The following is an 18,172-nucleotide window of genomic DNA, read 5'->3' as shown; positions in this document are numbered from 1 at the left end:
TAGTTGACAAACGCGCGATGGGCGATCGATCTACATCTGTGCGTCTCTCTTGTCACGCAAGTACGCGGTGAGCATGCCAGACGTACGCGCGCGCACTGTGCCGCGCACACGGCCTGTCGCGCATGGCACGCACGCGGCCCGCTCTCGGCGGGAAGCCAGCCATGTATGCCGTCGTATGCGCGCGACCAATCGCACGGCGAGGGCCGTCCATCCCTACCACGCGTACGGGCCACGTGAGGCGCAGCCGGCCGTAGCACTGGCCGGCGGGCCGTAGAGAGGGCCCCGGGGGACCCGCGCGACAGCGAAGCCACCACGCCGCATGTGCGGCTGCCCCGGCGGGCCCGCCCGGCGCACGTTGTGGGCCCCCTGCGAGCTGCCCTTGTCGCGTAGCCCGGCGGTATGCCTCAACGTATCTCTACATCGAACGTCTGTATTTCTACGGAAATGTACGTACAGGTTTACTGGAGCCTGGGGAGAAAAGCGCGCGCGACACCTGACAGGCGGCCTCGGCCCCGCGCCATGTGTGCCTGCCGCCGGGCCCGGCCGCGCAGAGGGGTCACGTGTTATTTAATCCTCCCACATGGGGAATTATCATCGCGTGGCCCGTTCGTCGTTACGGGCGGCCGGCCGGCCACCGCACCGTACAAAGCTCGATCCCGTTTGTCTCGATTAGGATAAGGGAAAAGATTTGAAAAATCTTGCGAACTTGTCAGAGATTATTAACATTGCACTTGTCCTTCTGACAAACAAAAATAAATTAATTAATTAAATTAACATTGCACTTTGCTTGTCAAAGCAAGGCACTGGCACCAACATTTGTCAAAGAAAACGGCGATCTTTTGTGCTTGCTGATGAGAAGGCAACACTCCGGAAAGATGGTACGGAAAAATCTCATGCATTTACGGATTTAGCTTAGCGGACACACCCACAAACCAAGACGCTAACAAGAATCTAAGTACAAATGAACGGCTACTGTTTCTTCTTCTTCTTCTTCCTAGCATGCACGCGGCCGGCCGGGTTGACAATCGCCGGCGTGGCGTGGCGTGGCGTCGGTTCGTCGTCACACACTGGAGCGGCACGGCACGGGGAGGGAAATGTACATGCGCCGACGCGCGTCGCTGAGGCGGGGAACTTCGCGGGGGGTGTTGGGGTTGGGGCGGCCGGATGGATGGATGGATGGATCACGGCGGCGGGGAGACGGCGGAGAGGGCCTGCGCGAGCGCGGCCATGGCGCGCACCTGCATCTCCAGCGCGGCGATGTAGTCGGACGCCTCGGAGAGGAGCGCTGGGAACGGCAGCTTCCTGCACCCCGGCACCAGCCGCCCCAGCGCCTTCGCCTTCCTCGCCAGCGCTGGTGCCTGTGCCGAGGTCGAGCCGGAGGAGGACGCGCCCGGCGAAGCGCGATGTGGCAGGGCAGGTGCAGGGGACGGTGCCGGGGCGTGGAGGCGCACGCGGTGGACGCGGTGTGCGCGGCGGGAGGCGAGGATGGCGCGGCTCCAGCGGGAGCGGCCGCGGGCGGCGACGGCGAGCGCGCGGTCGGCCGCGTCGCGCACCTGGCGCGCCGGCGACGGGGCTACGCCGCCCCCGGCGCGCACGAGGCGCAGCGCGTCGAGCAGCCTGGTGGAGTAGATCTCGTGCTCCCGCCGCGACCGCCACTTGGGCGCCCTCTCCGCCTCCGCCTCGCCGCCGGCCCCGCGCTTGCGCTTGCGGTCCCTCTCGTCCGCCGCCGCCGCAGCCGTGGTGGAGGTGGAGGAGGAGGGCGCCATCGCGGCCGGGAGAGAGAGCGAGCTGGGGCGGCCGGCCGGCTGTGTTGTTGCGCGCGCGCTGTGCGGTGCGCTAGCCGATGGACGACGGCTTTGCGAGTCAGATGCAGAGGAGGATGAGTGGGAGGGAGCTGCGCTGCCGCTGCCGGGATATATAGAAAGCGGAGCGAGGGACGGAGTTAACTTGCGAGCGAGCAAGATTCCGGGCCGCTGGTTTTTATCGCTGGATGGACGGATGTACTCTGCTCCCATTTGTTTTGTTGTTTTCTTGTCCTCGCATGGGCGATAGAAATCAACGGCCTACGTGGCCTCGTCTCCGCCAGACCAATCCACGCTCAGCCACCGGCCACCACCCCACGTACGTAAACGACCGTAGGCGCTGCATGTAGACCTAGATCACCAGCCCTTGGACGCCCGCAGGCGACGTGTACACGTCCGTAGCCCGTAGGTTTTGCCGTGGAGCTCGTCGCCGGTGGGGTGGGGGTGACGGCGGAGGGCCGGCCGTACGTGAGCGAGGGAGGGAGTGAGCCGGGCCAGCCGGGCGGTGGGCATGATTAGGCGGCATGAGGAGGCATGAGGGATAGCTTTCCTACATGCCATGTTCGGCCCCTCATGGGCGCTGCTAACATGGTGCCAGGGGTGCTCACATGCGCATGCGCCACCGTGTAGGCACGCACGCGCATTCTGCCCCTGCTGTGCTGTGCTATGCTATGCCACCTACTACCTCCGTTGTACGTATCGTCCCATCATGCAGCACCTACGGCCGTATATACGTACACCAGTGAACGCTCCACCGTAGGGAGAGGGGAAAAGGTCACACTTTCTGCCAAAAGGTAATAATAATCTGGCTAGTGTAAGGAGGTCAAAAGGAAGGAAAAGCTCATGTCTTCCCCGCAACAACGAACAAAAAAACTCATGTTTGGCGATAGTGTAATGTAGGTAAATCAAATGGTGGCTCAGCCAGTTCGCAAACAAAAAAAAATGCTGGTTCAGTCACGGCAAAGCAGTACAGCTTTGACAAAATTACTGTTTTCTTTTCTTCCGCTTTGAGCCCTGATTCACCCTTTGGGGCTTCCACTCTTTGCATAAAGTAACGATGTTGCTTTGACAATTCAAAATTGGGTAAAGTTCTTTTTTTACCAAAATGAATTATATTCAAAATCATTACTTTCAGCATTCTGTTTTCTTTAAGGCAGATTTCTTTTCTTTCTTACCACGACGGGCTACTAATTTCATGTAAGGTCCTCCAAGAATTTTTCTACAGCTTGATGAATTATTTTGATAGTCTCCCTCATTTCACCAACTCAGTACTAAATAACAACCTAACGAAACGGGTGCAGATTTTTCGGGACATGGTTCTAGGCGCTTCCGCCGAACATAAAGTTTGGTGAAGAAACCACTTCCGTGTTCCTCTAGGTGAAAAAATAAAATTGCAAATTCGAAAAACCTTGAATGGAAATTGTCGCTCAATATAACGAAGATAATCTACTTCTTGTTGGTATCTATCTAGCACTGAAGTACGGCTAGATACATCCATTTGAGCGACAATTAATCTGGGACGGAGGAAGTACATAATCACCTTTGGGTTTTTTTTGGCACAGAAGATCGCGGAAGCCATTTCTTCTTGAAACTTTAGACCTGAGTATAATACCATACCATGTCCATTACAAAAATGTTTTTGACCTATTATTATTATTATTATTTTTAAATTATTTTGTCATTGTGGGTGCGCCTAGACCCATGTTTCATAGGGCATATTATGGCTAAAGAATCCCCTTCTTTTTGCCATTGGACTTTTCAATCAAATTGTCAATGGTTCCTTTTTCCTTTGCGGAAAATTTCCCGCTTTTTGACAAAAAGTAGTACTTATGCACCGGTAATAATAATAATAAGGATAAGGCCTTTCAAAAAATACTACTGTTTGGATAGTGTCAAAAGGGGAGAAGAGCTCCTTAGTCGCAAAAAAAAAGGAGCTCCTGTTAGGGGGACAGTGTGAAGTATGTGAACCATATCATGGTTCGGCCGCATGTACCAATCCTGAAACGCTTCTTCTTCTAATTTTGACACGTCCGAGTGGATAGGATTGGATAAAAAAAACCTGATTAATTAGCTCAAAAGTTGCTTGCTTGGACTGGCTTACCATTTGACGCAGCAACTAACCTGACGGACTCACGGATAGAAAGTTACGCGCGCATCAGTGCCGACGCATGTAGCCGCAGCAGGAGCAACACGTTCCATGTCGCATGGCTCGCCAGTGGCCACGCACGAGCACCCTCGCTGCATACGGCCACATGCGCATGCTCAAAAACTAAGCAGCAGCAACGGCGTCGTCCATAATATGCGGTCGACAGTGAGTTCAGAAACGTTCACGGTCCATGAATGAAGCATGCTGATTTCGACCACGTAAACATACATGTGGGCGCTGGCTTTGTGAATTGCGATGCATAATGGCAGCTGAGGAGTGAGGAATGTAACGCTCGCATGTAGGCTGGGCGCATGGGCCAAATCCAGATAGAACTAACTGTATGCATGTCATGGCAATGGCTCCTCTGCTCTGACGCTGGCTCGACTGTTTCGGCCGCTGCAGGGTTTTGAGGCCGTTCAGGCTCAGAATGTGGCAGCCTGAACCCCTGCATGCATGCTCTCGTGTCTCGTGTGCGTTTCAAGGTGGATAGGCGCTAATTTTATGGATGCCAGCGATGCCGCGCCAGGTGAATGAATGAATGAATACTGTGTGTACGGGCATTTACGCGTATGCCTCACAAAGTCCAGAGCCAAACCTCCAGGCTCACCTCTGACTTCTGAGTTGTGACCGATGGCCTCAGCGGCTTAAATTGGCGGAGAATCTAGCCTGCCACCTCCAAAAATTGCCGTTATCTTATCCATGGATCTTTTCCCCTTTTATGCGTCCCCAGTCGATAATCGATCGTTTCCACGACGCCTGGCTCGTGCCATGTGGACGCACAGGCCCGGCCTCCGGCGAGCGTGCAGACGCAACAGTTCTCGGCTAACGATTTCGTTGTGCGGCCACTGGGACCTCCAGGCTCCGGCTCCGGCGCCGACTCCGTCTGCTGCCGGTGGACGGTGGTGGAGCCTGGCTGGCATGCACGGCGGCACATGATGGATGCTCCGGCGCATGGGCGGCCGGCCGGCCGGGCTCACAGCGCGCGCACGTTGCCCGGCAGACGGACGCGTGGTGGGCGCGCGGGCACGGGCGGAAAGCCTGAAATGCTGGGCATTTTTCTACCACGGATCAGGTGGCCGGCTGGCCGTTTGGATCCAGGCCCTGATTCAGCATGAGCATATGAATCCTCCTGTTCCAGCCTTCCAGGCATGTCACGGTCGACATCGCCATCGACCCCACAGTGCCACGATAGCCGCCAATCGAAGGAGCAAACTGTCGCTGGATCGGGCAGCTGTTTGGGTTTGTGTAATAAAGCAACAGGGCACCCGCGTAATGTCTGGTGAGAGTGAGCACATGTCAGCCGCCAGTAATCGGCTGATTAATTTAGCTTGGTTGCTCCAGATTGGATTCTCGGTGCAAGCATGTGCGTGCGCGGCAATCACATGGGGAGATGGGGCGGAAAATAATGCTACTTTTTTCATGGTTATTATATATAAGCTGGGCGTGACATTTGGCGCGGCAAAAGTCAAGAGCAGAGCAGATAGGCGCGCGTCGTTCGTTCGTTCGTACGTACACATGCAGATGCAGGCCACTACACTGCATCTGCGACGCTGCTGGGATTATACTAGTGGCTGAATCAATCAGGCGGTCAGTGGGTCGGTCAGGTATCTTACTACGATTTGGACCGGGGGATTTGGTTGCATGCATGTCAACTGTGATGTGTATGTATGGATCCATATCCAGTGCATCGTCCAACAACCAACGGTGTTGCAAGGAATATGATACTGTCGGGACGGATGCTGGGTCGACGATACGGGGATGTGGCGCCGGTGTTTTCATGCGGAGTCTCTTGTTGAGAAATACATAATTTATGAAGAATTCAATCTATATTGGCCTTCTTTAGCTTTTCGCCTATTTTGGCAATCGTTGCCAATGAGGGAGAAATTTCAGAGAGTTTTGTGGAGAAGTCGTTAGAGTTTTCTCCTTGCTTTAGTTTTGTTCCTAAGCATTTGCATCTCTTACGCATGCATTATTGGTTGTTGCGTTGCATGGTGATGCATAATTCCTTGTATAAACTCTCTTGAAACTGATTGTCATCAATTATCAAAATGGGGGAGATTGCAAGAACATGCGGTGTCCCCATGTTTGGTTTTGGTAATTCATGACAATTTTGATGGACTAATGGTTGCCTTGAGTTGTATTTGAAGGTTTGTCCATAGGCTTTTTTTGGAGTACATGTGTTGGTTTCAAGGAGAGTTTGTGTCGACCAATGTGCTATTCAATGAATTACCTAAAAATTGGTCTTGTTAAACAGTATTCGTTACAAAGATCACTCCCATCTTTTCAGGTTGCGACAAGTGACCTGTGAGTTTTTTTTGTAGATCTGTTTATTCAAAATGTTTTATCTCTTAAATCGTGCGTCCAAATCTCGAACCGTTTTCACTGTTGGATTCCTCGCGTCGAGATCTTTCAAACTAGATCCTTTGTTGATAGATTTTAACGAACTTTTTTTCATGAAAAAAACCGATTGAAAAAATCGAACTGGGAGTACGGATTTTTCCCTTTCCAAAAGAGGCACGCCCATGCATATCGTGAAATCACAAGCGTGCTTTGGCGGAAGCAAAACCGTGCCTCGTGCGAAAGGAAAAAAAACAAAAAATGCATTTTTTTCATTTCCGAGAGGCACGGCCGTGCCTCTCGCTTAAGAAAAAAACAGAAAACATATTTTTTTCGTTTTCGAGAGACACGGCCATGACTCTCGCGAAAGTACAACCATACCTCTTGCCGAATCAAAACCGTGCCCCTCGCTTAAGGAAAAAAACTAAAAACATGTTTTTTCATTTCCGAGAGGCACTGCCGTGACTATCGCAAAAGCACAACCGTGTCTCTCGTGGAAGAAAAAAAATAGAAAACGTATTTTTTTCGTTTCCGAGAGGCACGGCCGTGCCTCTCGCGAAAGCACGACCGTGTCTCTCGCGGAAGAAAAAATGTGCCTCTCGTAGAAGGAAAATAAACAGAAAGCACCCTTGTTTTGTTTCGCAGAGGCACGACCGCGACTCTCCCAAAAGCACAACCATCCCTCTCACGGTAGAAAAAAAAACAGAGAACACGTTCCATTTCGTTTCCAAGAGGCAAGACCGTGCCTCTCGCGAAAACACACCCATGCCTCTCACGGAAGCAAAACCGTACCTCTAGCGGAAGAAAAAACCAGAAAACATGTTTTTTCGTTTCCGAGAGGCACGGCCGTGACTCTCGCGAAAGCACAACTGTGCCTCTCACGAAAGGAAAAAAACTGAAAACTCGGTTTTTTCCATTTCCGAGAGGCATGACCGTGCCTCTCGCGGAAGAAAAAAAACAAAAAACGTGTTTTCTTTTTCCGTTTCCGAGAGGCACAACCGTGACTCTGCCAAAAGCAAAATCTTGCCTCTCGCGGAAGCAAAAATGTGACTCTCGTGAAAGAAAGAAAAAAGAAAACAAGATTATTCGCGTAAAAAAAATACATTTTTTCTTAACCAAAAGCTAAGAAAGACCGGTGGAAAACCGAAACGTCGAAAACAACCGGAAAAAATTGTTTAAAAAGCCCAAAACGTGTGCCAAAAAAAATAAGAAAAAATCCAGAGGAAGCGCCAAGAGCGCGACACGTGATGGCCGACTAAGAGCGCACCAAATGACGCTGATCATTGTGAGGCTCTCGAAAGAGCGCTCCTCAACTAGTTGCTCCCAAGAAAGATAACCTTTTATATTTCTTTCCCGGAGCTGAGGCCAGGCGGACACGTTAGCTAGATCATCTGTTGATTGGGCCGAGTCGGGCCTGATCTACACCTTTTTTCCTTTAATATTAGGTAGACATGCGGGTCCCTAGGAAAACAAATGAATGGAAATCCTACAAATGAAAGAAATAAAGAACAAAAAAGAAAGGAAGGGAGAGGCTAATTTGGCCCCTGAAAAGGAGGCTAATTGCATGAGAAATTATAAGAAGAAAAGAGAAAGGAAATAGAGGCCAATTCTATATGAGGAAAGAGAGGCTAATTGCAACGGAAATAAAAAGAAGAAATGAGAAAGAAAGGAAAGAGAAGCTAATTACACGAGAAATAAGGAAAGGAAATAGAGGCTAATTAAATGAAGGAAAGAGTGGCCGATACGTCTCCAACGTATTTATAATTTTTGATTATTCCATACTATTATATTATCCATTTTGAATGCTTTTATGCATTTATATACTATTTTATATAATTTTTGGGACTAATCTATTAACCTAGAGCCCAGTGTCAGTTTATCTTTTTTTCTTGTTTTTGAGTTTTACAGAAAAGGAATATCAAATGGAGTTCAAACGAGCTGAAAATTTATGGTGATTTTTTATGGACCAGAAGAAGCCCCCGAAGCAAAAGAGTTTGGCTAGGAGAGTCTCGAGCAAACCAGAAGGGTGGAGGGCTCGCCCTATCCCCCCCCGGGTGGGTCCTCCACCCTTGTCGTTGACTCGTGGACCCCCTGACGTGAAACCAATGCAAAAAAAAATCCTATAAATACAGGAACTCCCGAAAAGAAACCTAGATCGAGAGTTCCGCCACCGCAAGCCTCTATAGCCATGAAATAACAATCGGGAGTCCGTTCCGGCACCCGTGCCTCATTCTTTCAAGACTTTATTGATGCTTAATGCTCATCCATTCATTAGTCTTCTCAAGTGCATTGCCTTGACTCACACACATCATTTTGATTGAGCCCATTCTTAAGTTGCCTCTTTCACTTGTTGTTCAACCATGTGTTTGTTACATGTACTAGGCTTTGTTTCCTATATGCTCACTTACACTTGTTGTAAATTTCTATTGATTTTGGGGAAGCTATGATCCTATTTTGTGCACTTTGTATCCAAATACAAATATTCTTATGTGTGCACAAATCATGGGGAGCTTCTCTAGTTTCTTTAGAACACTACTTTGCTCATTTCATAATATCATTTATTCATGTGGCTCGTAGGATCTTTGCTCTAGTTGGTTCAATTGATATCCTTTGATTGCTTGCTTCAATTGGTATCTTTTGATTGCTTGATTGCTTGTGTCTCTCTTTACTATGTCCTTGTGGCATATCTTTCTTTTGCAATATTTGGGCCTCAACATAGTTTGTCTTCCTCTAAGTATTTACCGTTGGTTATGTGTATTGCATTCTACTCTCTTGTTGAGAAATACACAACTTATGGAGGGACTCAATCTATATCGGCCTTCTTTAGCTTTTCGCCCATTTTGGCAATCGATGCCAATGGGGGAGAAGTTTCCGAGAGTTTTGTGGAGAATTCTTTAGAGTTTTCTCCTTACTTTGGTTTTGTTCCTAAGCATTTGCATCTCTTACGCATGCATTATTGGTTGTTGCATTGCATGATGATGCATAATTCCTTGTATAAACTCTCTTGAAAGTGATTTTCATCAATTATCAAAATGGGGAGATTGAAAAAACGTGCGGTGCCCCATGTTTGGTTTTGGTAATTGATGACAATCTCTATGGACTAATGGTTGCCTTGAGTTATATTTGAAGGTTTTGTCCATAGGCTTTTCTTGGAGTACATGTGTTGGTTTCAAGGAGAGTTTGTCTCGACCAAGGTGCTATTCAAGGAATTACCTAAATATTGGTCTTGTTAGAGAGTATTCGTTACAAAGATCACTCCCACCTTTTCAGGTTGCGACAAGTGACCTGTGAGTATTTCCGTTTATTCAAAATGTTTTATCTCTTAAATCGTGCGTCCAAATCTCGAACCGTTTTCATTGTTGGATTCCTCGCGTCCAGATCTTTCAAACTAGATCCTTTGTCGATAGGTTTTAACGAACCTTATTGTCATGAAAAAAACGGTTGAAAAAATCGAACTGGGAGCACGGATTTTTTTCCCTTTCCGAAAAAGGCACGCCCATGCATATCGTGAAATCAAAAGCGTCATTTGGCGGAAGCAAAACCATGCCTCTTGCGAAAGGAAAAAAGACAAAAAATGTGTTTTTTTCCTTTCCGAGAGGCACGGCCGTGCCTCTCGCTTAAGGAAAAAACGTAAAACATATTTTTTTCGTTTCCGAGAGGCACGGCCATAACTCTCGCGAAAGTAGTACGGATCGTGGAATCGTCTGTGCTTTTGCCCTGTTTTCCATGGCACGCGTGCAGCTCCGTCCACGACGGGCGTCGAGCACTTTTTTCCCGTGTCCCCGTACCGCCCGTTCTGGGTACGTGTACCGGTCCGTGTACGGATCATGGAATCGTCTGTGCTTTTGCCATGTTTTCCATGGCACGCGTGCAGCTCCGTCCACGAGGGCGTCGGGAACTTTTTTCCCGTGTCCCCAACCGTACCTCTTGCGGAATCAAAACCGTGCCTCTCGCTTAAGGAAAAGAACTGAAAATACCTTTTTTTCGTTTCCGAGAGGCACAACCATGACTATCGCGAAAGCACAACCGTGTCTCTCCTGGAAGAAAAAAAATAGAAAACGCGTTTTTTTGTTTTCGAGAGGTACAACCGTGCCTCTCGCGAAAGCACGACCGTGTCTCTCGCGGAAGAAAAATCGTGGCTCTCGTGGAAGGAAAATAAACAGAAAACACGCTTGTTTTGTTTCCCAGAGGCACGACCGTGACTCTCACGAATGCACAACCATACCTGTCACGGTAGAAAAAAAAACCCAGAAAATACGATTTTTCGTTTCCGAGAGGCACGACCGTGCCTCTCGCGAAAGCACACCCATGCCTCTCGCGGAAGCAAAACCGTGCCTCTAGAGGGATAAAAAAACCAGAAAACATGTTTTTTTTTTGTTTCCGAGAGGCACGGCCATGACTCTTGCGAAAGCACAATTGTGCCTCTCGCGAAAGAAAAAAAAAATCTAAACACTCGGTTTTTTCCATTTCCGAGACGCATGACCGTGCCTCTCGCGGAAGAAAAAAAACCAAAAAACGTGTTTTCTTTTTGCGTTTCCGAGAGGCACAGCCGTGACTCTGCCAAAAGCAAAATCTTGCCTCCCGTGGAAGCAAAAATGTGACTCTCGTGAAAGAAAGAAAAAAGAAAACAAGTTTATTCACGTAAAAAAATACATTTTTTCTTAACCAAAAGCTAAGAAAGACCGATGGAAAACCGAAACGTCGAAAACAACCGGAAAAAATTGTTCAAAAAGCCCAAAACGCATGCGAAAAATAAATAAATAAACAAAATCCAGAGGAAGCGCCTAGAGCGCGACACGTGATGGCCGACTAAGAGCGCACCAAGTGCCGCTGATCATTGTAAGGCTCCCGAAGGAGCGCTCCTCAACTAGTTGCTCCCAAGAAAGATACCCTTTTATATTTCTTTCCCGAAGCTTGGGCCAGGCGGACACGTTAGCTAGATCCTCTGTTGATTGGGCTGAGTTGGGCCTGATCTACACCTTTTTTCCTTTAATATTAGGTAGACATGCGGATCCCTAGGAAAACAAATGAATGGAAATCCTACAAATGAAAGAAATGAAGAACAAAAAAGAAAGGAAGGGAGAGGCTAATTTGGCCCCTGAAAAGGAGGCTAATTCCATGAGAAATTATAAGAAGAAAAGAGAAAGGAAATAGAGGCCAATTCTGTACAACGAAAGAGAGGCTAATTGCAACGGAAATAAAAAGAAGAAATGAGAAAGAAAGGAAAGAGAAGCTAATTACACGAGAAATAAGGAAAGGAAATAGAGGCTAATTAAACGAAGGAAAGAGTTGCTGATACGTCTCCAACGTATTTATAATTTTTAATTATTCCATACTATTATATTATCCATTTTGAATGTTTTATATGTATTTATATATTATTTTATATAATTTTTGGGACTAACATATTAACCTAGAGCCCAGTGTCAGTTTATATTTTTTTTTTCTTGTTTTTGAGTTTTACAGAAAAGAAATATTGAACGGAGTCCAAACGAGCTGAAAACTTACGGTGATTTTTTATGGACCAGAAGAAGCCCCGAAGCAAAAGAGTTGGGCCAGAAGAGTCACGAGCCAACCACAAGGGTGGAGGGCGCGCCCTACCCCCCCTCCCCCCCTGGTGGGTGCTCCACCCTTGTCGTTGAATCATGGACCCCCTGACGTGATACCGACGCAAAAAATCCTATAAATACAGAGCTGGTGAAAAAAATCATTTGATTTAGTTTCTTGCTCTCTCTTAGTAGCGGGAAAGGAGTCTATCTATCTGCCTAGCTTTGGTAGATTTCCCCCAACGCAATTCAAAAATGTCGAAAAGAAACCTAGATCGGGAGTTCCGCCACCGCAAGCCTCTGTAGCCACGACAAAAAAAAACGGAAGCCCGTTCCGGCACCCCGTCGGAGGGGGAAACTATCATCAGTGGCCATCTTTATCATCCTGGCGCTCTTCATGACGAGGAGGGAGTAGTTCATCCTCAGGGCTGAGGGTATGTACCAGTAGTTATGTGTTTGATCTCTCTCTTTCTCTCTCTCTCTCTCGTTCTTGTTTTGACACGATCTTGATGTACCATGAGTTTTGCTATTATAGTTGAATCATATGGTGTTTCTCCCCCACTACCTTTTTGTAATGGATTGAGTTTTCCCTTTGAAGTTATCTTATCGGATTGAGTCTTTTAGGATTTGAGAACACTTGATGTATGTCTTGCATGTGTTTATCTATGACGATAATGGGATATTCACGTGATCTACTTGATGTATGTTTTGGTAATCAACTTGCGGGTTTTGTGACCTTGTGAACTTATGCATAGGGGTTGACACACGTTTTAATCTTAACTCTTCGGTAGAAACTTTGGGGCACTCTTTAAAGTTCTTTGTGTTGGTTTGAATAGATGAATCTGAGATTGTGTGATGCATATCATATAATCAAACCCGCGGATACTTGTCGTGGCATTGGAGTATTGATGTCTGCTAGAACTATGTCGATATTTGCTCAAACAGAAAGGAATGATGCAGCACAACAACGGTAGGTATTTTCCTCAGTGATAAGATCAAGGTTATCGAACCAGTAAAAGAACCAAGCAACACTACTTAAACAACACCTAAGCACAAATAACAAGATGGGGCCCTGGCATTTTTCTTCTTTGAAAAACCCGACATTGTCAATGCAAAGGCCCGAGACGGAAGGTTTTTGAGTTTTCACAAAAAAAAGGGTTTTACTCTCAGGCAACATCATCGGTGAAAAGTTTGAACAGCTAGCTAACAAAGTAACAAGACGGAAGAACGCTAATGTATAGGAGGCTGGCGCCGACCAGTAGTTCCTTTCACAAAAGGAAACTGTTCTCACCTCCAAGATTTTGTTCTTCCAGGCAAACTGCTCCTGCAGCTGCAAGGGCAGTTGCACATACATGCTCCACATGCTTCTTCGGACGCTCCAGTGCGTGATGTAGCTTTGCAAGGTTTCTACAGTCAACGTGCCTGGCTTCAGAGCCTCAAACCATGCAACATCCAACGCAACATGAGTGTCTTTGCTGCATGCTTCAAGAAAATAAAAATAAATTCGTCCAAGTTGGTACGTACCTCATGCATGTGGAATGCCCATATGCATGGGGTCCAGGCCAGGGCAGGGAGGGCAGGGCAGGGCATGTCGTGTCGCTCCTCTCTTTCTGTTACCCAGGTCCGTCGGCGTGGCATTGTCTCTTGCCTTTACTTCTTGCAGCTCTTTCTGTCACTGCCGTGTGATTGGCGCGCGCATACGACGACATGGCTGGCCTGGCGGCAAAATTTTGTGTTTTGACCTTTTTTCAAAATCTATTTGAGATCTGATCTTAAGTTGATTTTTCTTTAAGATCTGACCCTTCAGCAGTGCTATACACATGATGCATGGCAGACGATTTATGGACGATAGCACATATCAGTGCGTCCATTCATATTATCAAAGTGGAGCGGACGACAAGATTGACATCGTGTAGCTGTCGTGCATGTAGTGCGTCGTCTGTATAGTAGTTTCGCTGACTCTTTTACTACCGCCAGTGTCCATGGCGGTAGGGTCTAACAGCCTACCGCTAGAGACTTTGGCGGTAGGAAACTGTTAGGTTGACCTCTCTCCCGTTCGAACCCAACGTGTCGAACGGGCCCCTTACTCGCGCCCTGATCGGGGGCGCCCAACCAAACCATGGTTGGTGGGCCACCGTGACCCACGCTATATAAACAGAGGTGGGGGTCGGGGCACGACTCACGAGGTTAATCGTTGCCATAATCCCCACCGACACTCCCTTCCGATCTAGTGTTAGCGCGGCGCTCACGGGAAGCTCCACCACCGCCGCCATCTCTCTGCCATCACCGGCCTCTACTTCACCATGGCCGGCGCTGGATCAAGTTCGTCTGTAGCAGCAGAAGGTAGGTGTACCAGAAAGATCTAACCGTCCCGATCCAGAGGATCTATCAGAAACATCTCTACCGCCAAACGGGCTGGTGGTAGCCTGCACAACCCTACCGCCAAGGTACTTGACGATAGGCACGAGCACGCACTGTGTTCAATACTTAGGCGAGTTTTGACGGTAGGACATGTAACCCTACCGCCAGGGTCCTTGGCGGTAGGCTGTTATACCCAGTGGCGGAGGCAGGGGGTGGCCAGCAGGGGCCAAGGCCCTCCCCATGATCACACTTTCCTTTGTATTATGCATGTAAACAGTGAATATTTTTTAATTTTCCTTTAAGCCGGCCCTCCCTTACATCAAATTATAGGGAATCCTGCCTCCGTCACTGGTTATACGCTACCGCCATGGTTCCTGACGGTAGCAAAAGGGTTAGATCTCGAAATTCTTCTAAACTAGGGTCAGATTTCGAATAGGTTTGGAAAAAGGGTCAAAACACGAAATTTAGCCTGGCCTGGCTAGCTTCCCGCCCAGAGCGGGCCGCGTGCATGCCATGGAACAAAACACCACTAAAGTTGCCCCTTATCACGCAGTTAATGGCATGAGGTGCTCTCATGGAACCATCCACCAATCCACCGCACGGCCTTTGGTCGTTGGAGAAGAGTTCGTCGAGTGGTGGCACCATGCCATCCTCTTCGCCTCTCGGTGATGAGATGGGCACCGTGCCAGTGTTCATGTTCGCGGCATGGTGGTTCAAAAGCACCATGACATGACCATCTTCGACATTGAGGAGTAAAGCATATATAGTTTGGTCCCTAAACTATTTTAGTGGTGTCACGTAGGTCCTTCAAGTGCAACAAGCAGTGGCGGAGTCAGGATTCGAGTATAGGAGGGGCCGAGTACATATATTGATCTAATCTCGCTGGTAATTACTCGTCGCTGCTACTAAAATTGCCGATCGTTGGGGGGGGGGGGGGGGGGCAGGCCCCTGCTCGTCCCCCTGGCTCCGCCCCTGGCAACAAGTGTGTCATGCTAGGAAAAATATAAGCCAACGAATTATTCTAATGTTGAACTGGTCATGCCTGGTTTGGTTGAAGGGGTCATTCAAGATGGGTTTGGATGATAATTAACAAAAAAACAATTGTTTGGTTAAAAAGCACTCGAATGGTTCCAACCAAAAAAAACCAGGAATATGCTTTGAAGATATTGAACCATCCCACCCTAGAAATCAGTTGAACCGCGCGGCCCAGTCCCTGTTTGGCTCCTCACATGATTATTTTATATGTCATGATGTCTCTGTGTGTTGTGATTATTTTATGTGAGGACCACATCCAAACCACCTTTATCCCTTGAACAAAGCAGGAAATGGGTTGATCCCACTCATCTTAACCAAACGAGAAAACTGATCCATCCCATTCATAAAATCTGGGTGGTCCCAACCCACTCATATGTATCCCTTCGACCAAACACACCATTGAGGACCTGTATGACGATTTTCATAGTTTGCGGACATGCGTGACACCTCTTAAATAGTCCAGGGACCTACAATGCACTTCAGTCGACACCGGGGGACCCGACATTTTTCTTCTTTGAAAACCCAACATCGCCAATGCAAAGGCCCGACAATGGCAATGGGAATTTTTCATCCATATTTACATCGAGACATAAGTTTTCTGCGTTTTCACTAAGAAAAAAAAATACGCATAGAAGGAGCCATGGTTTTATCTCAGACAACATCATCGAAGTGATGAAAAGTTTGAATAGCAAGCAAGATGGAAGAGCGCTCACATATACGACTCTGCCGCCCAGCAGTATTTCCGCTCACAAAAGGAAACTGTTTTCTCACCGCCAAGAGCCCAAGATTTCGTTCCTCCACGCAAACTGCTCCTGCAAGGGCAGTTGTGCATACATATGCTCCACTCCACATGCTCGGACGCCCCACCGCGTGATGTATCTTTGCAAGGTTTCCACTGTCGACGTGCCTGGCCTCAGAGCCTCAAGCCATGCAACATCCAACGCAGCATGAGTGAAAGAATGGCCCATGGACCATGCCGCCTTTGCCGCATGCCTCCAAAAAATTTAGAAATTCGGCCAAGGTGGTGGTACGTACCCCATGCATGCATGGGGTCCAGGGCAGGGCAGGGCATGTCGTGTCGCTCCTCTCTTTCCGTTACTACCTTCCCTGCCCAGGTCTGTCGGCGTGGCATTGTCTCTCGCCTTTACTCCTTGCCGCTCGTTCTCTCGCTGCCGTGCGGGGCCGGGCCTGAGGATGTTCGTTCGTTCGTCTCCATGACAAAACAGAAGGCGGAAGAGGACGGGCGGGAAGGAAAGTCAAGAGGCATGCATGCATGCATGCAGCGGCAGCAGAGCCCACAACGTGCGCCGAAAACGACCCCCGGGCTGGAAACGCGCCGTGCTTTGCCGCCGGCCGACGTACGTGGCCTCCCGCCGCACCACCGGAAAAACGGACAAACCGGCCGGTGCACGCACGCTCCCTCGCCCTGTGCCCTCCGCTGCTCGTTCGTGTAGCTCGCACTAGCAGGAAAGTGCAAGTCTTAGGTGTTAAGCTACGTATGGTCGAGCCGGTGAGGATCTGGCCATGTATATCCACATCTTAGTTAGTTTCTCCTTGATTAGGTAGCTCATTATGGTTGCTTGATTTATTATTAGACCCTTTCGCAACAAAAGAAAGTGTCGTGTGAGGATGCATGGCTTCGGCTTCTGACTTTTTTTTCTTGCTTTTTACTACTATTTATAGACAGGTGATAGGTGCATGCTATCTTGTACTCCTTTGATCCATATAGGAGTACTACTAAATCAGCGACACGTAAGGAAGTACTCCCTCCGTCTCATAATACAAAAACGTTTTTGACAGACTACACTAGCGTAAAAAACGCTTTTATATTATGGGACGAGATGTGCCCGGACATGAACAGTACGGCGTTTTGAAAGGAAAAGAAGTTCAAATTGTTTTTTCTTTGTGGTGCAAGATGCTCCTGTATTATGGTCGTGGTGCTTTTCGGCGGGTTAATCTGAGCCCGGGCTCTGGGTTGAATTATCACATGTTATCTCACTCCTCCCTTTGAAACATATACTAGTAAATCAACGATAATCGACATGACATAGACGGAAGGAAGGAAGTAGTATTTATTACGTGTGCGAGGGCGACGTGACAAGGTTTGCACGGAGACTTGGACATGAGTGGTAATACGAGTTATCGTACCGTACCAGTTTGCTACTGTACATGGTACTGACGGGGTTACCGCTGATGGATGCTGCCGGGAAGCGACACCAGTCGATCGGCTGTGGTTGGAGTACCAGTACGTGTACAGTGTACTGCACCCCAAATTATGATGCTGTTCATTACGTACTCCAGTCTCCAGGAAGCGAAATCATCACATTTTATTTTGTCGTGGAGCTTGAAAAACACTACTGGCGTGGACCAGCGGCTCGTGTTTCGCAGTTTGCAATCTCGAGGCCGTACGTACGTGCATGGGGAGCGGAAGAGTGATCATGGGCCGATGATCACGACCGTAATCATCATGTTTTTGTGCGGCTAACTCTTCTACACTACTGATGCGGCGTTATTTAATTAATCCGTCGCGGTAGTTAGGGCTCCATAGTCCTGACTATCATTTGCGAAGCTTTTTAATTGACCTGACAAATGTGAATTACTAGAAATACGTAGAACCTCCGGTGGATTTTACTTTGACATACCATCACCCCTCGCTCACTCGCTTCGCATCACACACGCACAGCGCATGATCCATTGTAGCAGGTGTGGTTCTAATCCTAGAGATTAGCATGAAGTTGTTTGCCTTTTGGCGTTGTAACTGCTTTTTAGCGTGCTTCTCGCAGCTTGGCCCTTCTTTTCATGGTGTATTCGAGAGAAAATAGGTGGATGAAACGCATATCCTATGCGAGAGCCATTGATGGGTGCTGTTGTAAATCAGAGAAATATTCAACAAATCTAGATTAGAAGATGGAAGAAGGAAGAACTAGAATGGGGAAAAAATCTGG

General features: G+C 48.2%; 1 protein-coding gene across 1 annotated transcript; it reads right to left on the bottom strand.

Annotated features, from left to right (window-relative positions):
- Positions 1 to 874: 874 nt before the first annotated feature.
- Positions 875 to 1,959, bottom strand: LOC125540944 (transcription factor bHLH147-like). The gene has a single exon (XM_048704462.1). It carries the CDS (start codon positions 1,764 to 1,766, stop codon positions 1,182 to 1,184), a length of 585 nt encoding a protein of 194 aa, XP_048560419.1. The 5' UTR covers positions 1,767 to 1,959; the 3' UTR covers positions 875 to 1,181.
- Positions 1,960 to 18,172: the final 16,213 nt, after the last annotated feature.

This window comes from Triticum urartu, chromosome 2 (assembly GCF_003073215.2).
Source record: "Triticum urartu cultivar G1812 chromosome 2, Tu2.1, whole genome shotgun sequence".
Lineage (NCBI taxonomy): Eukaryota > Viridiplantae > Streptophyta > Magnoliopsida > Poales > Poaceae > Triticum > Triticum urartu.
Note: the sequence above shows the minus strand (reverse complement) of the source record. Positions and strands in the feature narration are given on the sequence as shown.

Coding starts and splice junctions, on each gene's coding strand:
- LOC125540944 (XM_048704462.1), bottom strand. CDS start 1,766: ATGGCGCCCTCCTCCTCCACCTCCACCACGGCTGCGGCGGCGGCGGAC.